Source organism: Pteropus vampyrus, unplaced genomic scaffold (assembly GCF_000151845.1).
Source record: "Pteropus vampyrus isolate Shadow unplaced genomic scaffold, Pvam_2.0 Scaffold324, whole genome shotgun sequence".
NCBI lineage: Eukaryota > Metazoa > Chordata > Mammalia > Chiroptera > Pteropodidae > Pteropus > Pteropus vampyrus.
Window position 1 is genome coordinate 1439924 of NW_011889105.1, and position 18528 is coordinate 1458451.

At 34.4% G+C, this 18528-nt stretch overlaps 1 protein-coding gene across 8 annotated transcripts in view; it reads left to right on the forward strand.

Annotated features, from left to right (window-relative positions):
* Positions 1 to 18528, forward strand: part of TRPM6 (transient receptor potential cation channel subfamily M member 6) — a 164160-nt gene that overhangs the window by 86886 nt on the left and 58746 nt on the right. For all 8 annotated transcript variants that reach the window (XM_023521944.1, XM_023521943.1, XM_023521946.1 and 5 more), the window contains 8 exons: positions 4574 to 4646; positions 4964 to 5064; positions 7447 to 7581; positions 8581 to 8634; positions 10547 to 10687; positions 12849 to 12983; positions 14509 to 14783; positions 15873 to 16101. In XM_023521944.1, the coding sequence (XP_023377712.1) occupies positions 4574 to 4646; positions 4964 to 5064; positions 7447 to 7581; positions 8581 to 8634; positions 10547 to 10687; positions 12849 to 12983; positions 14509 to 14783; positions 15873 to 16101 (1143 nt within the window). The remainder of the gene's footprint in view (positions 1 to 4573; positions 4647 to 4963; positions 5065 to 7446; positions 7582 to 8580; positions 8635 to 10546; positions 10688 to 12848; positions 12984 to 14508; positions 14784 to 15872; positions 16102 to 18528) is intronic.

Here is an 18528-nt window from a genome sequence, read left to right on the forward strand (position 1 = left end):
CATACAACGTGTCCAAATACTTAAAATCCTTACATCAAACTAATAACCTGTATAATGTTCTACCCTTTACCTTTGAGTTTAGAATCTTGGATTTTTAGGAGTACTGAACCAAAATACGGGGGTGAGGCAGAGCCAGCACCTTGGCCCTGTCATACAGCTCACTCTCTGTTTCTCTTCCTGATCTTGGCTCAGTCCATTCCTGCCATGCCAGGTGCCTCATGTGCATGTGGTCACCTGGCCACACTAGCCTACATGCCCAGACTCTATCTACCTCTCCCGTACCCCCTGCCTTTTGCTTTGGCAAGCATGTTCTTGGGGAGAACATATCTGAGCAGAGGCCCAAGCAGTCAGTCCATGGTAGCAGGAATTTGGGGGTCTGGAGCACTCTAATAAGTAGAGGAGTGGGCACAGACTTCCCTCAAATGTTGGCCTTGTAGTCTCGCTGTGAGGGGGGAGGAGCATGGGAAGAGGAAGGCACCATAAAAGATAGGGCCCTGATTAAAGTCCTCAGCGTGAGTGTGGCATTGCCTGCCAGTTTTTCTTTTGAAAAGTAAAATAAAATATTGATTTAAATAAATCAATACATGTGTGATTTAAATGTTAAATCAAATAGGATATCTATAGAATAAACAAAGTCCGTTTTCAAAATGTCCCCAAATAACATTGAATGTCAACTCTAATTGAAAAATAAAAATTAATTAAAAAACTCCTGAAATCCTCAAATTCTCCTTCACTTCTCTACTATTAATAATTTGATGTATGTCTTTCCAGAGTCTTCTTGATATGTATTATATATACTCATGTCTATGTTTCTAAAAATATAGATAGGATAATGCTATGACAATAATTCCAAAACTTTTTTTTACTTATCATCTTTTTAAAAAGAATGACTCCACAGTCTTCCTTACTTTAATAAAATATGTAGTTCTGATAAGAATTTCAAAAGTGAAAAATAGAATAAATTGAAATGTATAACTTCTTTGAGGATTACCCATCCCATCTTATTTTCAGAAATAACCACCAATAAAAGTTGATTGAATAGGCAAAAGGTTGATCATTATTGGATGGATGATGGATACATTGGGATCCATTACTATTATTCTGTTTTCTTTGAGATAAGTTTGAAACTTTTGACAATGAAAAGTTAAAATTTCTTAAAGACTACTTATTTTTTTAAAATTAATAAAAACTTTTAGCTGTTTTTTTTTAACCTGAGAAATCTCGAAGATGCTCTCATCATATTTATGCTACTTTTATTTAAAGTCTGAACTTCTGGCTTGGTCTTGAACTATGCAAGCCTGAGTCAAAGAAGAGAGAGGAGCTAAGGCAAGTTATGAATATATGTGGTGATTGAAGCACTTGTGTGTGTCTGGAAATCAAAATGGCTGATTCACCAAGATAGGGTTGCTTTGTAATGGTTCGGTATTGTTTGTCATCTGAAATAGGCTCAAGACAAGGTGTGCCCATGGTGGGGCTGGTGGTGGAAGGAGGTCCCAATGTCATCCTCTCGGTGTGGGAGACTGTTAAAGACAAACATCCAGTGGTGGTGTGTGAAGGCACTGGAAGGGCTGCTGACCTCTTGGCTTTCACCCACAAACACTTAACAGATGGAGGGTGAGTTGTTGACTCTTTGTTTTTAAAATTATGGTGACTATTTATTTCTCTATTTTAGTTCTTGAAGCTCTGCTTTTGTGTGCTCCAGATAATCAGTAAACATTCACTACTTGTTGTAACTGCTCTGTAATTGGCCCTTATAGCTGAAAAAAATTCTGCACTGGGTGAGGGAACCCGTGTAGGCTACAGATTGCCTTCAAATTCATTCACTATTAGTAAAAATAGCAGGAATTGGGGCAATCAACATCCTGGCATTTACATAGGATATGTTGTGCTTATTTGAAGTTTGAGTTCTTTCCCCTTTTCAAATAAGAAAGCAGTTTTTCTCTAGCCATCCTATATCCAGTGTGATTCTTCCAATTTCAAAAGCATGATATTTCCACTATGTAAGTAAATATAGTGATAATCAACTAAAATATTAACCCTAATTTACTTAGTAAACATTCACTGCTTGTTATAACTGCTCTGTGATGACTCTTTCCTTACAATTTCTCTCCCATTTCAGCCCTCAGCTCTCTACTTCTACCCTTTACCCCTTTCCTTATCCTTTCACACCTGTCCCTTTCCTAAAGTCACCCTCAATGAGTGGTTCTTAAACCTTTCGTGGTTTCAGATCCTTTTGCAAATACAATGCCCACAATTTCTGGTCTTTAATAGCTCCCTGGAAATCTGTCACCTTGAGAGCCTGGCCTCAGAGTGTATTCTTTCCAAGATTGTAACAGATCGACGTATTCTCACTTTCATATTCAGACTTCCCTGGTGCCGTTTTCTTTTGCTTCCCACTCATTTTCTTCCATAGCAAAACTGTCCAAAAAACCTTCTCAGTCAGGTAGGGCAGACAGTTGTTTTTTTTTTATACTGATGTTGCTGGCTTGTTTCCTTCTCTGCATTGTGTCAAGTCAGTCATGACCATCTATCTCTCTCCTAGATCCCTTTGTCCTCAGGTGAAGGAGGAGATCATCTGCATGATTCAGAACACTTTCAACTTTAGTCTTAAACAGTCCAAGCACCTTTTTCAAATTCTAATGGAGTGTATGGTACACAGGGATTCTGTGAGTATGATGAGGTGATGACTTAACTGATTTAAAAATGCTAATTTTCAACAATCATACTATTTATTTTCACTATTTTTTAAAGTATGGAATTTTTTATTTTTAACTTTATATATAACTCGACAGAACTTGACCCCTAGTTGAGTACCTTGGTCTTTACCCACCTGTTTCAAATTCCCAATTGTACCTGGGAAAAAGCACTTAGTATAGCAGTATTACATAAAAGAGATCAAATCTGGTGAAAATTACACGTAAATATTTTCAAAGATTAAAGGAACAGCTCCATGTCTTACATGACCTCAAGTTGGCTGGATTAGCTGATACATCACAGCATCCTGAGTGAAGCCGGCAGGAGATCGTTGGGAATGTACTGGCAGTGGGAAATGTGAGCATATCATATACTCTAGAATAGAAAACTGAGTCCACAAACTATGGGCTATGGACATTATGTGGATTAAGGAAAAGGTTTTAGTGTTTTAGAGTACTTTGATCAAAATTTTTAACAATGACTTGGATGATATGAAGTTGACAATTAGAGTAAATATGCACATATGTCTTGATTCATAGTGATATTTCCAGAATTTGAAGGCTGGACCAAATTATTCAAGATTTTGGTAATATTTAAGCACTTGACTACAAAAAAACAATTGAATAAGTTCGGGCTAAATAAAGCATGGCTAAACATGTGTGAAAAACCCTTTGGGATTTTAGTTGACTTAAAATAACAACAAAATTAACAACCATGTCTATAATTAGCACTGTGCTTTCTTTTTTTTGAGAATTTAAATGGTTTACCCAGAGTCATGCAGTTATGAAATGGTAGAACTGAAATTTGAGCTTAGAATTGAAATCTTATACATGGTCTACTTCATTTTTTATTTCCCACAGTAATCGGTAAGTTAAGAAAAGGACATGGTAAGGAGATTGCCCTTTATTTGCCTCTTCCTGTCATCAAGAGAGTTATTAATGAACTATGTAATTCTCAGGAGGGAACTAGAGAAGGCAGCTAAGGGTTTGCACATTACAGGAATTAGGTTCTCAGCTTTTGTACAATTGAGGGTTGATTTTATGCGTGAATATAGAGGGGCTTTTAGGTGGAGGGAACTAATGAGTGAATTGTAGTAGGTTTTCTATCTTTATGGGACCTTAGAGATTAGGGTTCCTGTAATTTTGTGGGTGAGTAATTTGAGATTCAGAGGCTATAAGATATTTACCGAAGGCTGATTAGTTAGTGACATATCTGGGGCTATTTCTTGTTGGTCTAGGCTCTTTTTTGTTGACAGCTCCCTCTACTATATAAAATATATCTTCATTTGGAAAGACTGAGAGACATTTGTTAACAGTAGGAGATCTTTTATAATCATAAATAACATCCTTCTTTGTCTTAAAAAAGAAATCAGTCACGTGCTAGGATATGCTGGACACTTTGACACTGTGCTGACAGTCTGTGCCATCCATTGTATTTGCTCATTGGGTGCATTGTAATTGCCTCACTTATTTTATAAAAATTTTCGAGGATTCATTTCTCATTAAAAAGCAAAAGTTTTAGTTTCTAAGGCTAAGGGAACAGAAGGAATGATTGTCTACATGAGCAATTGACAGTTTTTCATTACAGCATGTGAATGCTAAATTAATGTAGTAATATTCTTTCATATATGTTTCCTCTAGGATACATGGAAGTTTTAGGTTTTTTTTTTCCCCCTTGCATGAACATATTCTCCATTACCCTACTTAAAATTTTTTCTCTCCTATAAATTAAAATTTTTTTTAACTTTATGTGTTTTTTGACATTGATAAAGTTCGTTTTCCTCAATTCATTAACTCAAGAGTGAATTTTATGGGCACTCTTGAAAGCATTTCTTTGCTAATTCTCAAAATGTATGGCTTTCTGTTTTTCAACTGTTTAGATTATCATATTTGAGGCTGATTCTGAGGAGTTGCAAGACCTTGATTTAGCAATCCTAACAGCTCTGTTAAAAGGTGGGTGTTTGAAGCACAAATTGATAGTTACCAAATAGTCATGGAATGTGAAATACAGCAAAGGGAATATAGTCAATAATATTGCAATGGCTATGTATAGTGCCAGGTGGGTACTAGAGTGATTAGAGGAATCACTTTGTAAATTACATAAATGTCTAACCACTATGCTGTACACCTGAAACTAATATATTTTAAAAAGGTGAGTGTCTCAATAGGGTTATAACTGTTCCTCAATTTCTCTTTTCACATTCCATGGCACTTTGTGTTTTATATGTTGACATTTTAAATAAATCGTATGATCCTTTCTTTTACCTTAGGCACAAATTTATCAGCATCCAAACAATTAAATCTGGCAATGGCTTGGGACAGAATGGACATTGCCAAGAAACACGTCCTAATACATGGACAGCATTGGAAGGTATAATGAAAATGGTTATGCCAAAAAAAATTTTGTGTGTTGATTTGTTAGGGAGGAAAGAGAAAATTGGAGGATAGATAGATTGGATTGTTTGGGGTGTGGGGGGTATCATCTCTGTAGTTGGGCACCCAAGGATCAATTGCTAGAACATTTCTCTCATCTGCTTTGCCTTCCTGAAAACAGTTTTTTCCCTCTGGCTCTGCAGCCTAATTGAAGCTGACAAAGGAAGTTGCAAGGAAAGAATGGAAGGATTTTTTTTTATCGTTATTTAAAACTTAAAGTGCATCTTATTTTTTGCATTAGAATGTAATAAGTGCTCAAGGTAGAAATTAGTGAAAACAGAAAAACAGAAGAAAGATGACCTATAATGGTAATGATAATTATCAATAACATTTTATTTTTAAAAATTACAGTTGTGGCTATATCACGGGTTTATTATTTTTGGATCAAACTAATCCATGCACAATTTTAAAACTTCAAATGGTACTAAAAGGCTACTAATAAAACTGGTTCTTTGCTCTGCTAATCCCAAGAGCCAAACACTTTTGACATTTGTTTTGACTGTTCTGGCATTTGTAGGTCTCCATATTTCTAAAAATAAGTTATATTGTTGTTTGTGTGATTCATCGGTTTTAAGACTCCTGCCCTTTAGACTGGTTGCCTTGCTATTCCTGGTGTTGAACTGTCATCCTTCATTGTCTTGTGGGAGTCCTGTGTTAGTGTGCTTGTTTTCTCTATTCCCTATCTTCCTCTTTCTTGGTTTACTTTTTTATTTTGATGGTGTGCATCCTTCAGTAATCTGCTGAGAAATGGAGGATGAGAGATAAAAATTTTGAGGACTTGTGTGTTTGAATATATTTTAATTCAAGTTTGGAAGTAATTCTCTTAGAGAATTCTGAATGGTTAGCTTCTAGTACCCAACATTGCTCTTGAGAAGGAAAAATCTTTCTGTTTTCCGATCCTTTATTTGTGACCATATTTTCTCCCTCTGGAAGTTTAAAAAACCTTCTCTTTTTCCAGTGTTCTGAGATATCACAATGATGTGTATTGTCGTGAGTCTTCATATTCATTACGCTAGACACATGCTTTCAGATCAACAATCATACATTTCCATTCTGGAGAATTTCTTCCCCAATTTTCTCTGCTTTCTTTCTGGAATGTCTATTATCTAAATATTAGGCCATGGATTGCTCCTCTAATCTTTGCTTATTCCTCTTATCTTTTATATCTTTTTTTTTTTGTTTGGTAGTTTTCCTCAACTTTAATTTTTCTGCCTTGCAGGTAGCTTTTTGTTTCTGGTAGCATACTCTTAATTTCTAAATTTGTTCTTTGATTGTCCTTTTTAAATAGCATCCTGAATACAAATATCTTCACTTATTTCTGAGGCTATTAATGATAGTGGTTTTGAAATTTTCCTTTTCCTGCATTGTCTGATTCCTCTTAGCTGATGTTTTATGGTCTGTTTGTTCTAGACTTTTTGTTTAGGAGTAGAGGATAGAAAACACATTATAAATTCTGAGCCTATAGGTTTGAGCTTCATAGTGCGGTGATCTGGCTGCCATTTGTTGGGGGACATGAGATGTCAGCATATTCATGTCTTTTCTCTGGTATTAGTCACAATACCGAAAAAGAACCCATCTAGCCCCTGCCTGGAAGGTAAAAGCCTTGTTGCTGGTGTCATGGAAATTAGATGGGGGTGATGACTTGGAAGGTCCCAACATTAGAAATTCCACACGTGTGCTTTAATTTCATCTTGATGCCGCCAGAATTCTATGGCATAAATTGTTTGGTTGTTGACTTTTTCAAGTTTCAGTTTTTGTAGACTTTTTTTTTTTTACTTTCTGGCTTTCTGGAGACTGCTACATCAATTACTCTTTGACCATCTTCTTTCCAACTTTCAAAAATGTTGTACTCTTCTTATACTTATGGATTCATTAAAGAAAAAAAAAATCCCTTTACTATAATTTTAATGGAGTTTTAGGTAGGAGTGTGTTTAATTTGGCATTTAAACTATACCCAGAAGTCAGGTGTAGTTTAAATGGAAACATGCCAAGTTACCTCCTTCCACCCCCAAAAAGGAAAAAACATTGGGTTTTTATTTGAATTGCATTAAACCTGTAAATTAATTTGGGAACCGTTGAGATCTTTATAATAGTCAATCTTCCCACTCAAGAATAAATTTATTCAGCATGTCCTTTACAACAACTTCAATTTCACTTTTTATTATTTATTATTTCTTCACTGAGGTCCTGAACATTTCTAAGTAAGATTATATTTTTGTATATTTATCGTGCCTGTATAGTTTTGAGTTCAAATATACATAATCCTTTATTTCTAGTTTCTTAATTGTCTCTATTTCTTATTTATTTCTACTCCCTGAAGCCTGGATCACTGGAACAAGCAATGTTAGATGCTTTAGTGATGGATCGGGTGGATTTTGTGAAGCTCTTAATAGAATATGGAGTGAATCTCCATCGCTTTCTTACCATCCCTCGACTGGAAGAGCTCTATAACACAGTGAGTGTTGGATCATTTCCTCGATCAGCTCCTTTAAGGTTTACCTTAAGATTTAGCTTGAGTGTTCAAATCTTCTTGACTGTTCATGTACAAATATAGCTCACAGAGAGAAAGACTTTTCAATCAAAGGAGAAATATTCTTACCAATTCCATTTTATCTATGGTCATTTCTATATCACCCATTATTAATTTTCAGAGTAGATGCATAAACTAACTTAAGAAAGTATTGTAGTAAGACCATAATTAATGCTAAAATTGCGAATAAGAACAAATTAGTATTATTGAGTTATTGAAAGCATCTCAACCTAAGGGCACAGTTAAAATTCTGTTCCTGAAACTTTCCTGTGCAAACCCTTTATTGAAACTAAACTTGGTTACTCGTTGTAAAGATTCCAATTGCTCAAGTCCTGTACCCTTCTTGAAATGCCTTTCCTTGTCCTTTGACTGACTCTTAGCTTTTCTTCTTGAATACTTCAGTTCATAGTGATCTGTCCCTATGTACAAATTACTTACAACTCTTTGAACACATACAGCTTCATGTGTTGGTTTTATTTATTTATTTTTAAGTACCCACTCTCTTCTATTAGACTGTAAAAACTCTTCAAAGGAAGTACTTATATTCTTCATTGACTCCCTCAGAAGCTTGATTGAACATAAGTAAGTGTTCAATAAATATTTGTTGATGGAATTTGTAATTGTGTGATTTATACTGATGAAGAATAGTTATAAATTAGTTAAAATTTATTTCTGCCTCTTGTGACATAAAGTTAATTACTACCTACCTATATACATCTTTCTTTGAAAAATATTTCAATTTACTTACATCTTCTATTGGGAAACACCTTCCTTAGAATTAATTTCGCTTAAGCTTCATTGCTAACAATATTGAAGAAAATTTTCAATACTCTGAATTATTTATGCATTCTGAAATGTTTTTTTTCCTTGAGTACATGATAATTAAAAGCGAATTAAAATTCTTCCTTTTGTTCTTTATTACAGAAACAAGGACCTACTAATATGCTCTTGCATCATCTTGTCCAAGATGTAAAACAGGTAACCCAATTACAAAAGTGTACAAATGTCTTGGTGTATTGACCTAACTTTGTGATGGAGCTATCATAAGATATTGCTTTGTACAATGTAGATTTGGATCTTCTATTTGAATCACCTACCCTCTTTCCCAGTGACTGGACAATTTCATCACCGGACCCCACTCTTACATATTTTTCCCCTATAATTTTCTTTGTGTTTTTAAAGATTTGATCCACTCAGTAAGTAGAAGTGGTTAATAATTATTTTCTCTTATGAATATGAATCGAAGACGTAAAAACTTCTAATCAGAAGTTCAGCTCAACGTGATACAGCAGTATTGCCAATGATGATAATAATTCCTTTTGAAAATAAAGACACTTCTTATTTCTGTTGTCTTTATCAGAGGACTAATACATGATTTCCATTGTTTTTCTTATTATCATTTTGACTGTTAGTGATAGTTTGGAGGCTTTTACTTCTTTTCACAGTCTAAGCATTATTCTAGGAAACCAGGATGAATCCCACTGCTCTATACCCTTCCTAATAATTTGTTCATTGTGTTCTCATTAAACCTCAAGTTAAGTCAGACTTAAAATAATCTGTCCCATTACTTACCAAAACTTACCAATTTTAACAGGTTTTTATGCATTAATTCCTTCTCTTTTAATTACCAAGAACTTTTATCCAACATCTGCAGAAAACTAGGTATGCCTTTTATTTGTCACTGTGATTAAAATCCCTCCATGGCATATTTTAAAATTTCTTCCCTTGTTTTTTTACAAGTGTAGTATCTTGATGGAGAGGGGCTTTCTGATTACATTGACTTGGTGGGAGAGCCAGAGTGAAAGGAGTGTGGAAGAAGACATTTAATTTGCAAATCAGTAGTAAGCAAAAGTGTCCATGCTGATGTACTTTTAGTTTGCATCGATTTATGCTATATTGAAATAATTTTTCTTACGTATTTCCTTAAACTCTGATTCTGTCACAATAAAATGAAAATAAAAAGAGAATTGGATAGGTTAAATATGCTCTTAACTAGCAGCAAATAAGAACATAATTCTGGGTTTTCCTTGAAAAAATAAATTATGAATGCGAAAAAGAGAAATTAAATTATCCACATATACATAAATATCACCTTATTTCTCATTCAAAGGATGTGAATGTTATTCATAATCTGTTTATTTCCAAGGTCTTGTTCAGCACTCTGTGTGCCTTTAAAAATGTCCTGTGAATTGTAGTTCAGAAACAATAGTATTGAAAAGATAGTAAAGTGGGTTTTAAGGGGTCAATATAATTTTTATTTAGACTAAGATCCAGGTACTTGGATGTCTGCTGCTCAGCTCTCCTACCAACCATAACATTTTCTTGGCACAGCTTCATGTTTTGTATCTCATTTGGTTCTGCTGTTCTATGTTCCTTATTTCTATTTGTTCTCCTTCAAGTACTTCCATGCTCTTTTTTTGTGTGTATGATGTGATCAAGACAGTGCAAAGCATTCTAGCCATTTTCATAAAAAGAGAGGGTGAAGATTTAACTCAATGTTAATTTTGGATCACATACATTCAATTTATCTTTCAGTAATTTTATTTCTTTTGTAGTAGTTATGTTATTTCCAATTAAAAACAATCTGTTATACTATATTTAAATGTATTTTGTTCTAAAGTATGTACATGCATGAGAGAAAAAAAAGAGTGAATGAGCAGATATAAGCAGACATCAATGTCTATAAAATTAAAACCATATTAAGGCTGAGTATCCTTTTCTGTCTGAACAAGTAGACTATATCAATAGCTGATCATATTAATCAATTGGTTCGTGAAGATGATTGAAAAGTATGAGTGTACCTCTGCAGTTGATTTGGTTATATTCTAATGGCATGGCAGAAGAAAGAGATTGAAAAAAATAACAAAGTTATTATGTGTTTTTGTTCCAGCACACCCTTCTCTCAGGCTACAGCATAACCCTAATTGACATTGGATTGGTAATAGAGTACCTCATTGGTGGAGCGTATCGCAGCAGCTACACTAGAAAAAATTTCAGAGCCCTCTACAACAACCTCTACAGAAAACATAAGGTAGCACCAATGAAACTTACCCTAGTAAAATTAAGGATAACTAGGAGTGATACTTTTTAAAAAATGGCTTGGGAAGTTCAGATGGGATTGGTTCTAAAACACATATTCTATTTATTGACATTTATTGAGTATCAGCTCTATGTGCTAAGTGCTGGCATGCTGGCCTGGGACGAACATAAAGATCGGGAGTTTAGAACAGTTGTAGAGGAAACAGATTTATGAGTAACTGGCCATAATACAAAACATTATTTAATATGTGCTATATTTGCATAGAAGTAATGTGATGAAAGATGAACAATTCTTTCCTGTTTTTTCTTTTATTTTGAAAATACAGACGTCTAAAGCTTGATAGGATTAGATCTGTAAACTCACAGTAGTCCACAGTCTGGAGATGATAAACCTGGGACCAGTGTGTAGGGATTCTATTGGAAGATGCATGCAGAATGTACTTAAAAATACATATTGTACATATTTATTTTCCTTCATTGTTTTGAAAGTCTAGTAAAATTAGACTGTTTAGGTGATTAGCAGAGAAAACATTGCTTGTTTCTTAAAATTTCCCTTACAAATTAGTAAGCCGAAGAGACTAGATCTCAGAGGATAATGAAAATGTTAGAAAAGTGAGTTTTGAATATTTTTGGTTGAGTAAAGAGCAGGAGCAATGAAAGGCACAGCCTTGTGGACATAAGGGAATGTTTATGCACTGTCAAGGAGACCTTTGTCACTGGAGAAGTGCCAGGAGGTTGTGAGGGATGAGACTTAAAAGGTAGTTTGGGGTAAGATCACATGAAAAGTCCATAATATCAAGCTACAGTGACCTTTATTTGTAAAGAAGTAGATGAAGTGAAAGCCCAACTTGGCTTTAGGAAATGAAAAAATGAAAAAGAAACCCAAATCTTACATAGAAAATGTTCTTTATTGAAATTTCAAAGGCATAGGGATATACTTGAGGTGTCAGTTCCTTCATTAAAAAAAAAAAAAATACACCTTGCTGCAAGGTTACCAGTGGCAGGTACAAGGAGTGACTATGGCTTTGGCGCAGCCCAGTGGAGAGCAGCCTAGGCAAGTTCCCTAGTGCCCTTTCTAGAAGTAAGAAATTACCCATTTCTCTGGTTATTTTCTAGTGAAAGAGTAGAGTTTAATGTGTTTCCTAGTAAATCAGATCATAGCGGTTATAAATACATGGTTTGGAGTCAGAGATCTGGAACTGAATCTTCATTTTGCTCAGTAGTTGCTGTGTAATCTTGAATGAGAAACTTAACCTCTCTGTATCAGCTTCCTCACCTATAATATGGGAATAATAATATCCCTTCCATAAATTCATCAAAAGAACTAAATAATAGCTGAAAAACCCAGATTTCTGGGTTTCATAGAGTATAGAGTAACTATTAATAATAAGACATTATGATTATTACTAATGATTCTATTAATTCTGTATTACAATGATAATAATTCGAGTATTATCTTTAAAAAGTCTTGATTAGACTTTAAGAAGTCTAATTTATATCCATAAAACATAAACTAAAATAGTTAAAAGCCTATGGTTTGCATCAGAAATGTTCATGCCAGTCTCTAAGAATGCTTCTTTTTATTTTTCTTTCTCATTGATGAAAGCTTCATGCTGATAAGCAATGAATTATGTTGTTGTTGGGCCTAGCCATTAGAATTCCAGTGGTGATATTATAGAACACGTGGAGAAATCCCATAACTTTCTAACTTAACCTTAACCTTGGAGGTGTTTGTGAATGGGAACTTTTTCTTATCAGAACTGTGTATCTTTATTGCCTACTTGCAGCTTGTTCCAGGTATAGAACATCCATTGATTCTAATGGAATTTCCACATAGAGAAGGAATGCAGATAAATAATCGGAAACAAAAGAGCATGTTCTCTAAGATGTTTGGAAATAACAGTGTGTTTAATAAGAAGGAGATCATGAGAGCTTCTTTTTGGGTTACTGAGTAATTAATTTCTGATTAATGATTAATTACTAATCATGGATGATTAGTAATTAATCATTAATCAGAAATTAAACAGACCCATTGGATATTTAATAGGACATGATATTATATTTGGTTTTCATTGTTGTCTAGAAATAAAGTAATTGTTACCGCTATAATCTTTTCTCTTTTTCATTTTATTTTGAAAATAAACATATGCCAGAGAGCATCCAGCTGTACTCAAAGCCTTTCCCAGTCCTCTCTTCACAAGAGATGCACCTCAGCAAGCAGAAAAGAATCTGCAGAAAGTACGCTTCACTCCCAGTTCATTAGAACTGCCCAGCCTTACAAGTTCAAGGTACCATTACTTCTTTTTAGTCTTAAAAGTAAAATTATTCTTGCAGACTGAGACCATTTCGTCATTTAAAATTGGAGAACGGGAGGTAGAAACAGAGGAACCATTTACAAGCATCATAAACAAATGGCCCAAATAAAAAACAACACAGCTGTCCTCTAATAATGAGCAAAGGCCCAGGACAGAGCACTGGAAGCTAAATGATTGCCAGGGCTGGCACTTCAGTCTTATCTTCCTTGTTCCTACTGCCACCATGTCTAGATGGTGACTCAGAAAGGCAGTCCATGAGATAGCATACAAAAAATGTAATCCTTAACCAAACACCAAATCCTTATCCCCCTGTCCCCAAGGCTAATTGGATGTGACTTTTTCCTTCTCTTCTTTTACTTCTTTCTCAGATTGTCCTTTTGCATCTTATTTTTTCCCCTTTGAGGCTTTCTTGAAATTAATTTTAGCCTAATATTACACTTTGACAATGATAGTGTGTGTGTGTGTGTGCACGCGCACGTGCGTACACATGCACATACAACATTGTTACTTCCTCCTCCTTCTACTACCTCAATCCTACTTTTCTTGTGGGTTAAATGCTTTTGCTGAGTTTTCATTAATGGTTCCTATGTTGGCTGAAAGAGGTTTGCTTTCCATACCTCCTAGAATAAAAAGGTATTTTATGAAATTACCCTTTATTTATAAATAATCATCAATGATTATAAATTTCTTTTATTTATAGAAATAGAGGAAGCTTATTACAATTTTTGCTATGACTCTCTTTTAATTAAAAATAATAATTATTGAATCTTATTATTTGCTAGGCATTATGTTGGGTGCTTGGTTGAATTTGAGATACAGGTGGGTTGGGGAAAATATAATGATAACTGAGAAATGGTTTCACGCTCCCCAAAGTAATAACCATGGTGCACTATGATGAGCATTGAGGTAGAGAGGCATACACAGTGATTTAGAAGAATATGGGAGTTTAGAGAGTAGCATTTGAAATGAGCTGTATAGGGTGGGTTTACCAGGTAGAGAATAGTATTTTACTATTACCATCACTAGAGGAATATAATCATAAGGGAAACTTAAAACCAATCTCTTTGGATGCATGTTGGCAATACTAGTTACATTTTTCTGAGAAGACAATGAATCTATTTGTAAGGTGAGTTTAGAGTTTTTTAATAGTTTTTGTTTATCCAACATATTATTTCAATCTATTTCCTTGGAAGCTGTAATAATAGTGGCTCTGTTTGAAAGGTTCAGTGTTTTAAGTTGTGGTAAATAAATTTAAAGTATCTCAGCTTAGGGACCCTAGAACTATTAGATGCAATAAGAAATAGATTACTTTAAAAGGCCATATTTTTTTTTTTTGTTTTCTGATTTATAAAGTGCTATTATTGTTAGTTCTATCTTTTTTCAGTGATTTAAAAAATATTTCTAGGGTACCTGATTTTTAATTTTTTATTTATATTTTTAGGTAGAACAACGTGTATCTGAGTATTTGGAAACCCATTCCTATTTTATTTTCCAACAGGAAAAATCTGTAGTCCTTCATAAATCGAAGAAGTTGAAAGAACAAAATATATCAGATAACCCTGAGGCTCCTGGCTTTACTTACCCTTACAATGAACTGCTGGTTTGGGCTGTGCTAATGAAAAGGCAGAAGATGGCCATGTTCTTCTGGCAGCATGGCGAGGAAGCCACGGTTAAGGCAGTGATGGCTTGTATACTCTACCGAGCCATGGCCCGGGAAGCTAAGGAGAGCAACATGGTGGACGATGCCTCAGAAGAGTTGAAAAATTACTCAAAGTAGGAGTTCTCTCTTCACTTCATACTAAATATCAACAGTTCTTAGAATGGTTAGACACTTTTATAGCCCTCACCTTAGACTTGTAAGATGAGTAGACTTGTTGCCGTGCATTTCATGTGTTTCCTGTGAATAAGAGTCTTTAGATATTTTAAGGAATTTTTTGTGAAATAAAAGGAAGAGAGGTGGCCTTCAGGTTGGGAGACTTGGGTTCTAGTCCTTCTTAGTCCAGCTGTTTATTAACTGGGTGAGTCAGTTGACCAGATTTTAAGACTTCAGTTTCCTCACTGGAAAATGTTCAGTTAATGATTTCGAAAGTCTCTCCCAACTCTCACACTCTTTGATACTAAGTTAAATTAAAACTTGTGGTTTACCTTAAGTATCTCTCAGGCAGAAAAACAAATGTATTATGTATTAAAGAACCAGATCATGATGGCGGAAGATGGAAAAGTTAGAAGTGTTTTTGATTTTTTTGATTATTTAAGTACTATAGTAGTGAGGAAAGAAGGGAAGCTAGAATTAATAATAAGAAACTAATTTAGAATTTTAATTTAAAAAGTTTCAGAGAATGACAGCATCTACTCTTTGGATATAATGAATGACTTCCCAGAAAAATCCCAGAAAATGTCTCCAGGTCTGGTTTCTTAAAGTCATCTATTGATTTTGTAAAATCTTAAAAAAAAAAATTATTGTTTCACAATTTTTCTTAATGACTGTTCTGTTTTGAACAGTATTTTCTGTCAAAAAAAATTCTTTATTAGGTTTTATCGGGGAATCCCAACTCAAGCTATATATCGCCTGATCTGTGGTGTGGAGTTGGCTCCCTCCCATGAATAGCTCAGGCACTCCTCGTGTGAACTAATTCTGCACACTACAGCGTAAACCCTCTAGTTCTGTTCCTTCAGGAAAGGGAGAACAATCCATTTCCTGAGCAGCAATCCCCTTTCAAATAGCTTGTGCAAACTGAGGTTATTAAGTTGCTGTTTGCTCTTTTGTATTAATCTTTTCTGTTTCTCATATCTAATCTTTTTGAGTGTTTCTGGGGCTCTCACCTGTATTTGTTTTTGCTGATCACCATTGTGTCATTACAGACAGTTTGGTCAGCTTGCCCTGGATGTGCTGGAGAAGGCATTCAAGCAGAATGAGAGAATGGCCATGAAGCTGCTGACCTATGAACTCAAGAACTGGAGCAATTCTACTTGTTTGAAACTGGCTGTGTCTGGAGGATTGCGGCCTTTTGTTTCGCATACTTGTACCCAAATGTTGCTGACGGACATGTGGATGGGGTGCTTGAAAATGAGGAAAAATTCTTGGTTAAAGGTATATTCACTTGCTTTATTGAGTTTAATATTAGTTTAGTCTGAAGGTCTGTACTCTTGAGTTCATTTTTTTTTTTTTTTTTTGGTTCCAGAAGATTATCTTCAGGAAACCAATTAATATCTTTGATTTTCACAGATGAGCTGGGAACTTTCCAGTGGGACCTGACAACTACTTTATCTCCCATTATCACAGTTTTTTTTGTTTTTTGTTTTTTAATGGGGATAATTGTGCCAGCTCTGTTCATCACAAAGGAATACTCTTGTGAAGGTGGTTAGAAGATGTTATGCAAGATTTCCTTAGCAGTAACATATGCAAACATGATACTCCTAATACAATCATATGCAAGATTTCATTAGTAGTTAATTTCATTGCCTCCGATAATTATAACAGAAGTCAATTAGATCTTAGTGAAATTTTGCTCAGCTTAAAAATACTAACCAATAATAAATTAAATAAAATTAGCAATTTCTGTTGTTTTGCTCATTCAGTGAGCAGGTGTTTCAGAGAATATATGGCAGTTTTATAAAGCTGCCTCCAAATACTTCTATTCTATTACACTTTAGCCTCATTTCTCAACTCGAATTGTCAAGAGTAATTTAGTTAACTACTAAAGACATTTAACTTTGACATCAAGCCTAAAGCTGCTTGAAACACCTGCTCACTGAATGAGCAAAACAACAGAAATTGCTAATTTTATTTAATTTATTATTGGTTAGGTTATGGTTAAGCTTAAGAAGTATATGTGATTATGAAAATGAATAAAGGGATAGACAACATGAGCATTAAGAACTACATAAAACTATATTTTATATTTTAATTTTATTCTTCCTAGAGTTCTAAAAAATATGATGTGTCCTAAATAAAATGACTCTCCTTAAAACATATTTTTGGTGAACACAGTATAGAAACACAAAGAAATAAAAAATATAAGATAAATATATGTAATATATATATGCACATTTTAATTCTACTAATGAGACTTCAGAAATAAGAGGAAAACCAATAAAAAAATTATTCCATATAGGTTCTTCTTTAAAAATATCAGAGAAACAATAATTGTTTCTAGAAGTTCTTCGATTTGTTTTCGATTTTAGCCTTGGAAGTCATGAAGCAGAGTTGTGAATAGCTACACAAGGTCTAACAATAACTCCTTTTAAATGTTCAGAGAGTGAGATGGGGTATAGATAGCTGAAAGTGAGAAATAATTTCCCCCATAACTGTGTCCCGTACATAGTTTAGTTTACTAAAAAATCCCTAATACTAAGAGCTTAATAACCTTTTGCTCCTTATATACCTTATATCTACAAACTTCACTTAAGTGAAGCAAGACAAAATGTTTTGCCCCAAAACATAGTGAGTTGACAAAGACGGCGTAATTAGCTACTTAAAATCTCTGAGCTGCAGTAAACTATACTGTTCTTTGTGTACAGATGCTAATTCATCTGTGGCTTATGAGTTTTGGGAACACATCTTCAAAGAACTGTAAGATATCCTGGTTAGACTAGTTCCACGTAGATGAAGACTGGAGGAAGACCTTATACGGTTATGTGGAAGAGAAAACTCATTTAAATGCTTTTCGGGTAGTAGGCTCCCACCTATCTTTTGGAAATGGGATATTGATATTACTGAATAATTTTTCACAAACCAGTTGCTGCAACGGACAAGGGCAACAGAATGTGGAACCTTTTCAGGAACTGGGCTAGGAATTAGTGTAATATTATTGTTGTGCCTGGGAACTATGTTTTCAGACCTAGAAGACTGCATATATTTTGGGTTCTACACCTGGAAAGAAAATAAACACTCAAGAAATCCCTGTCAGAACTGTAGAAAGTCCAGAGGACCTTCACAGAAGATCAAGCTTTAAAATAAAATAAAAGGCCATTTCGGCATGAAAAAAAAAAAAAAAGAATGTTGACAAGAATATGACCAGTTATTTAATCATGAATGGCATATAGTCAGAGTTAATCTTATTTTTGTTCACTGAATCTGAGAATACTAAGGCCTAATTTTAGCCTTGAAAGAGGTAGTGTTCAGCAAATTGGTTTCACAACATTTAGTAAATCTTCTGAACTCTTTACCCTAAAGGGCCATAGAAGTTGAAGATAAAAACTCTTGAATAGACTATAAATAAGTTAATGAATGAAAGCAATATAATGAAAACATCGTGGATGTCCAGGTCTATACTTTTCTTGGGTTTTACTGGCAGAGAAAATATTTGTGTAGGATGGGAGGAGGATCTAACAAAAGGTGACACTTGGTATGTTTTTATATTTTGATTTTATAATATGATTTTAATGTTTATGTGATACTATCTACTTAATGGCTTTAAAGAATTATTAAAGCAACATGCTCATTAAAAAATAATACTTTCATTGCCCTGCCCCTTGGGATAAATAACAGTATAATACAATAGTCCCCCCTTATCCA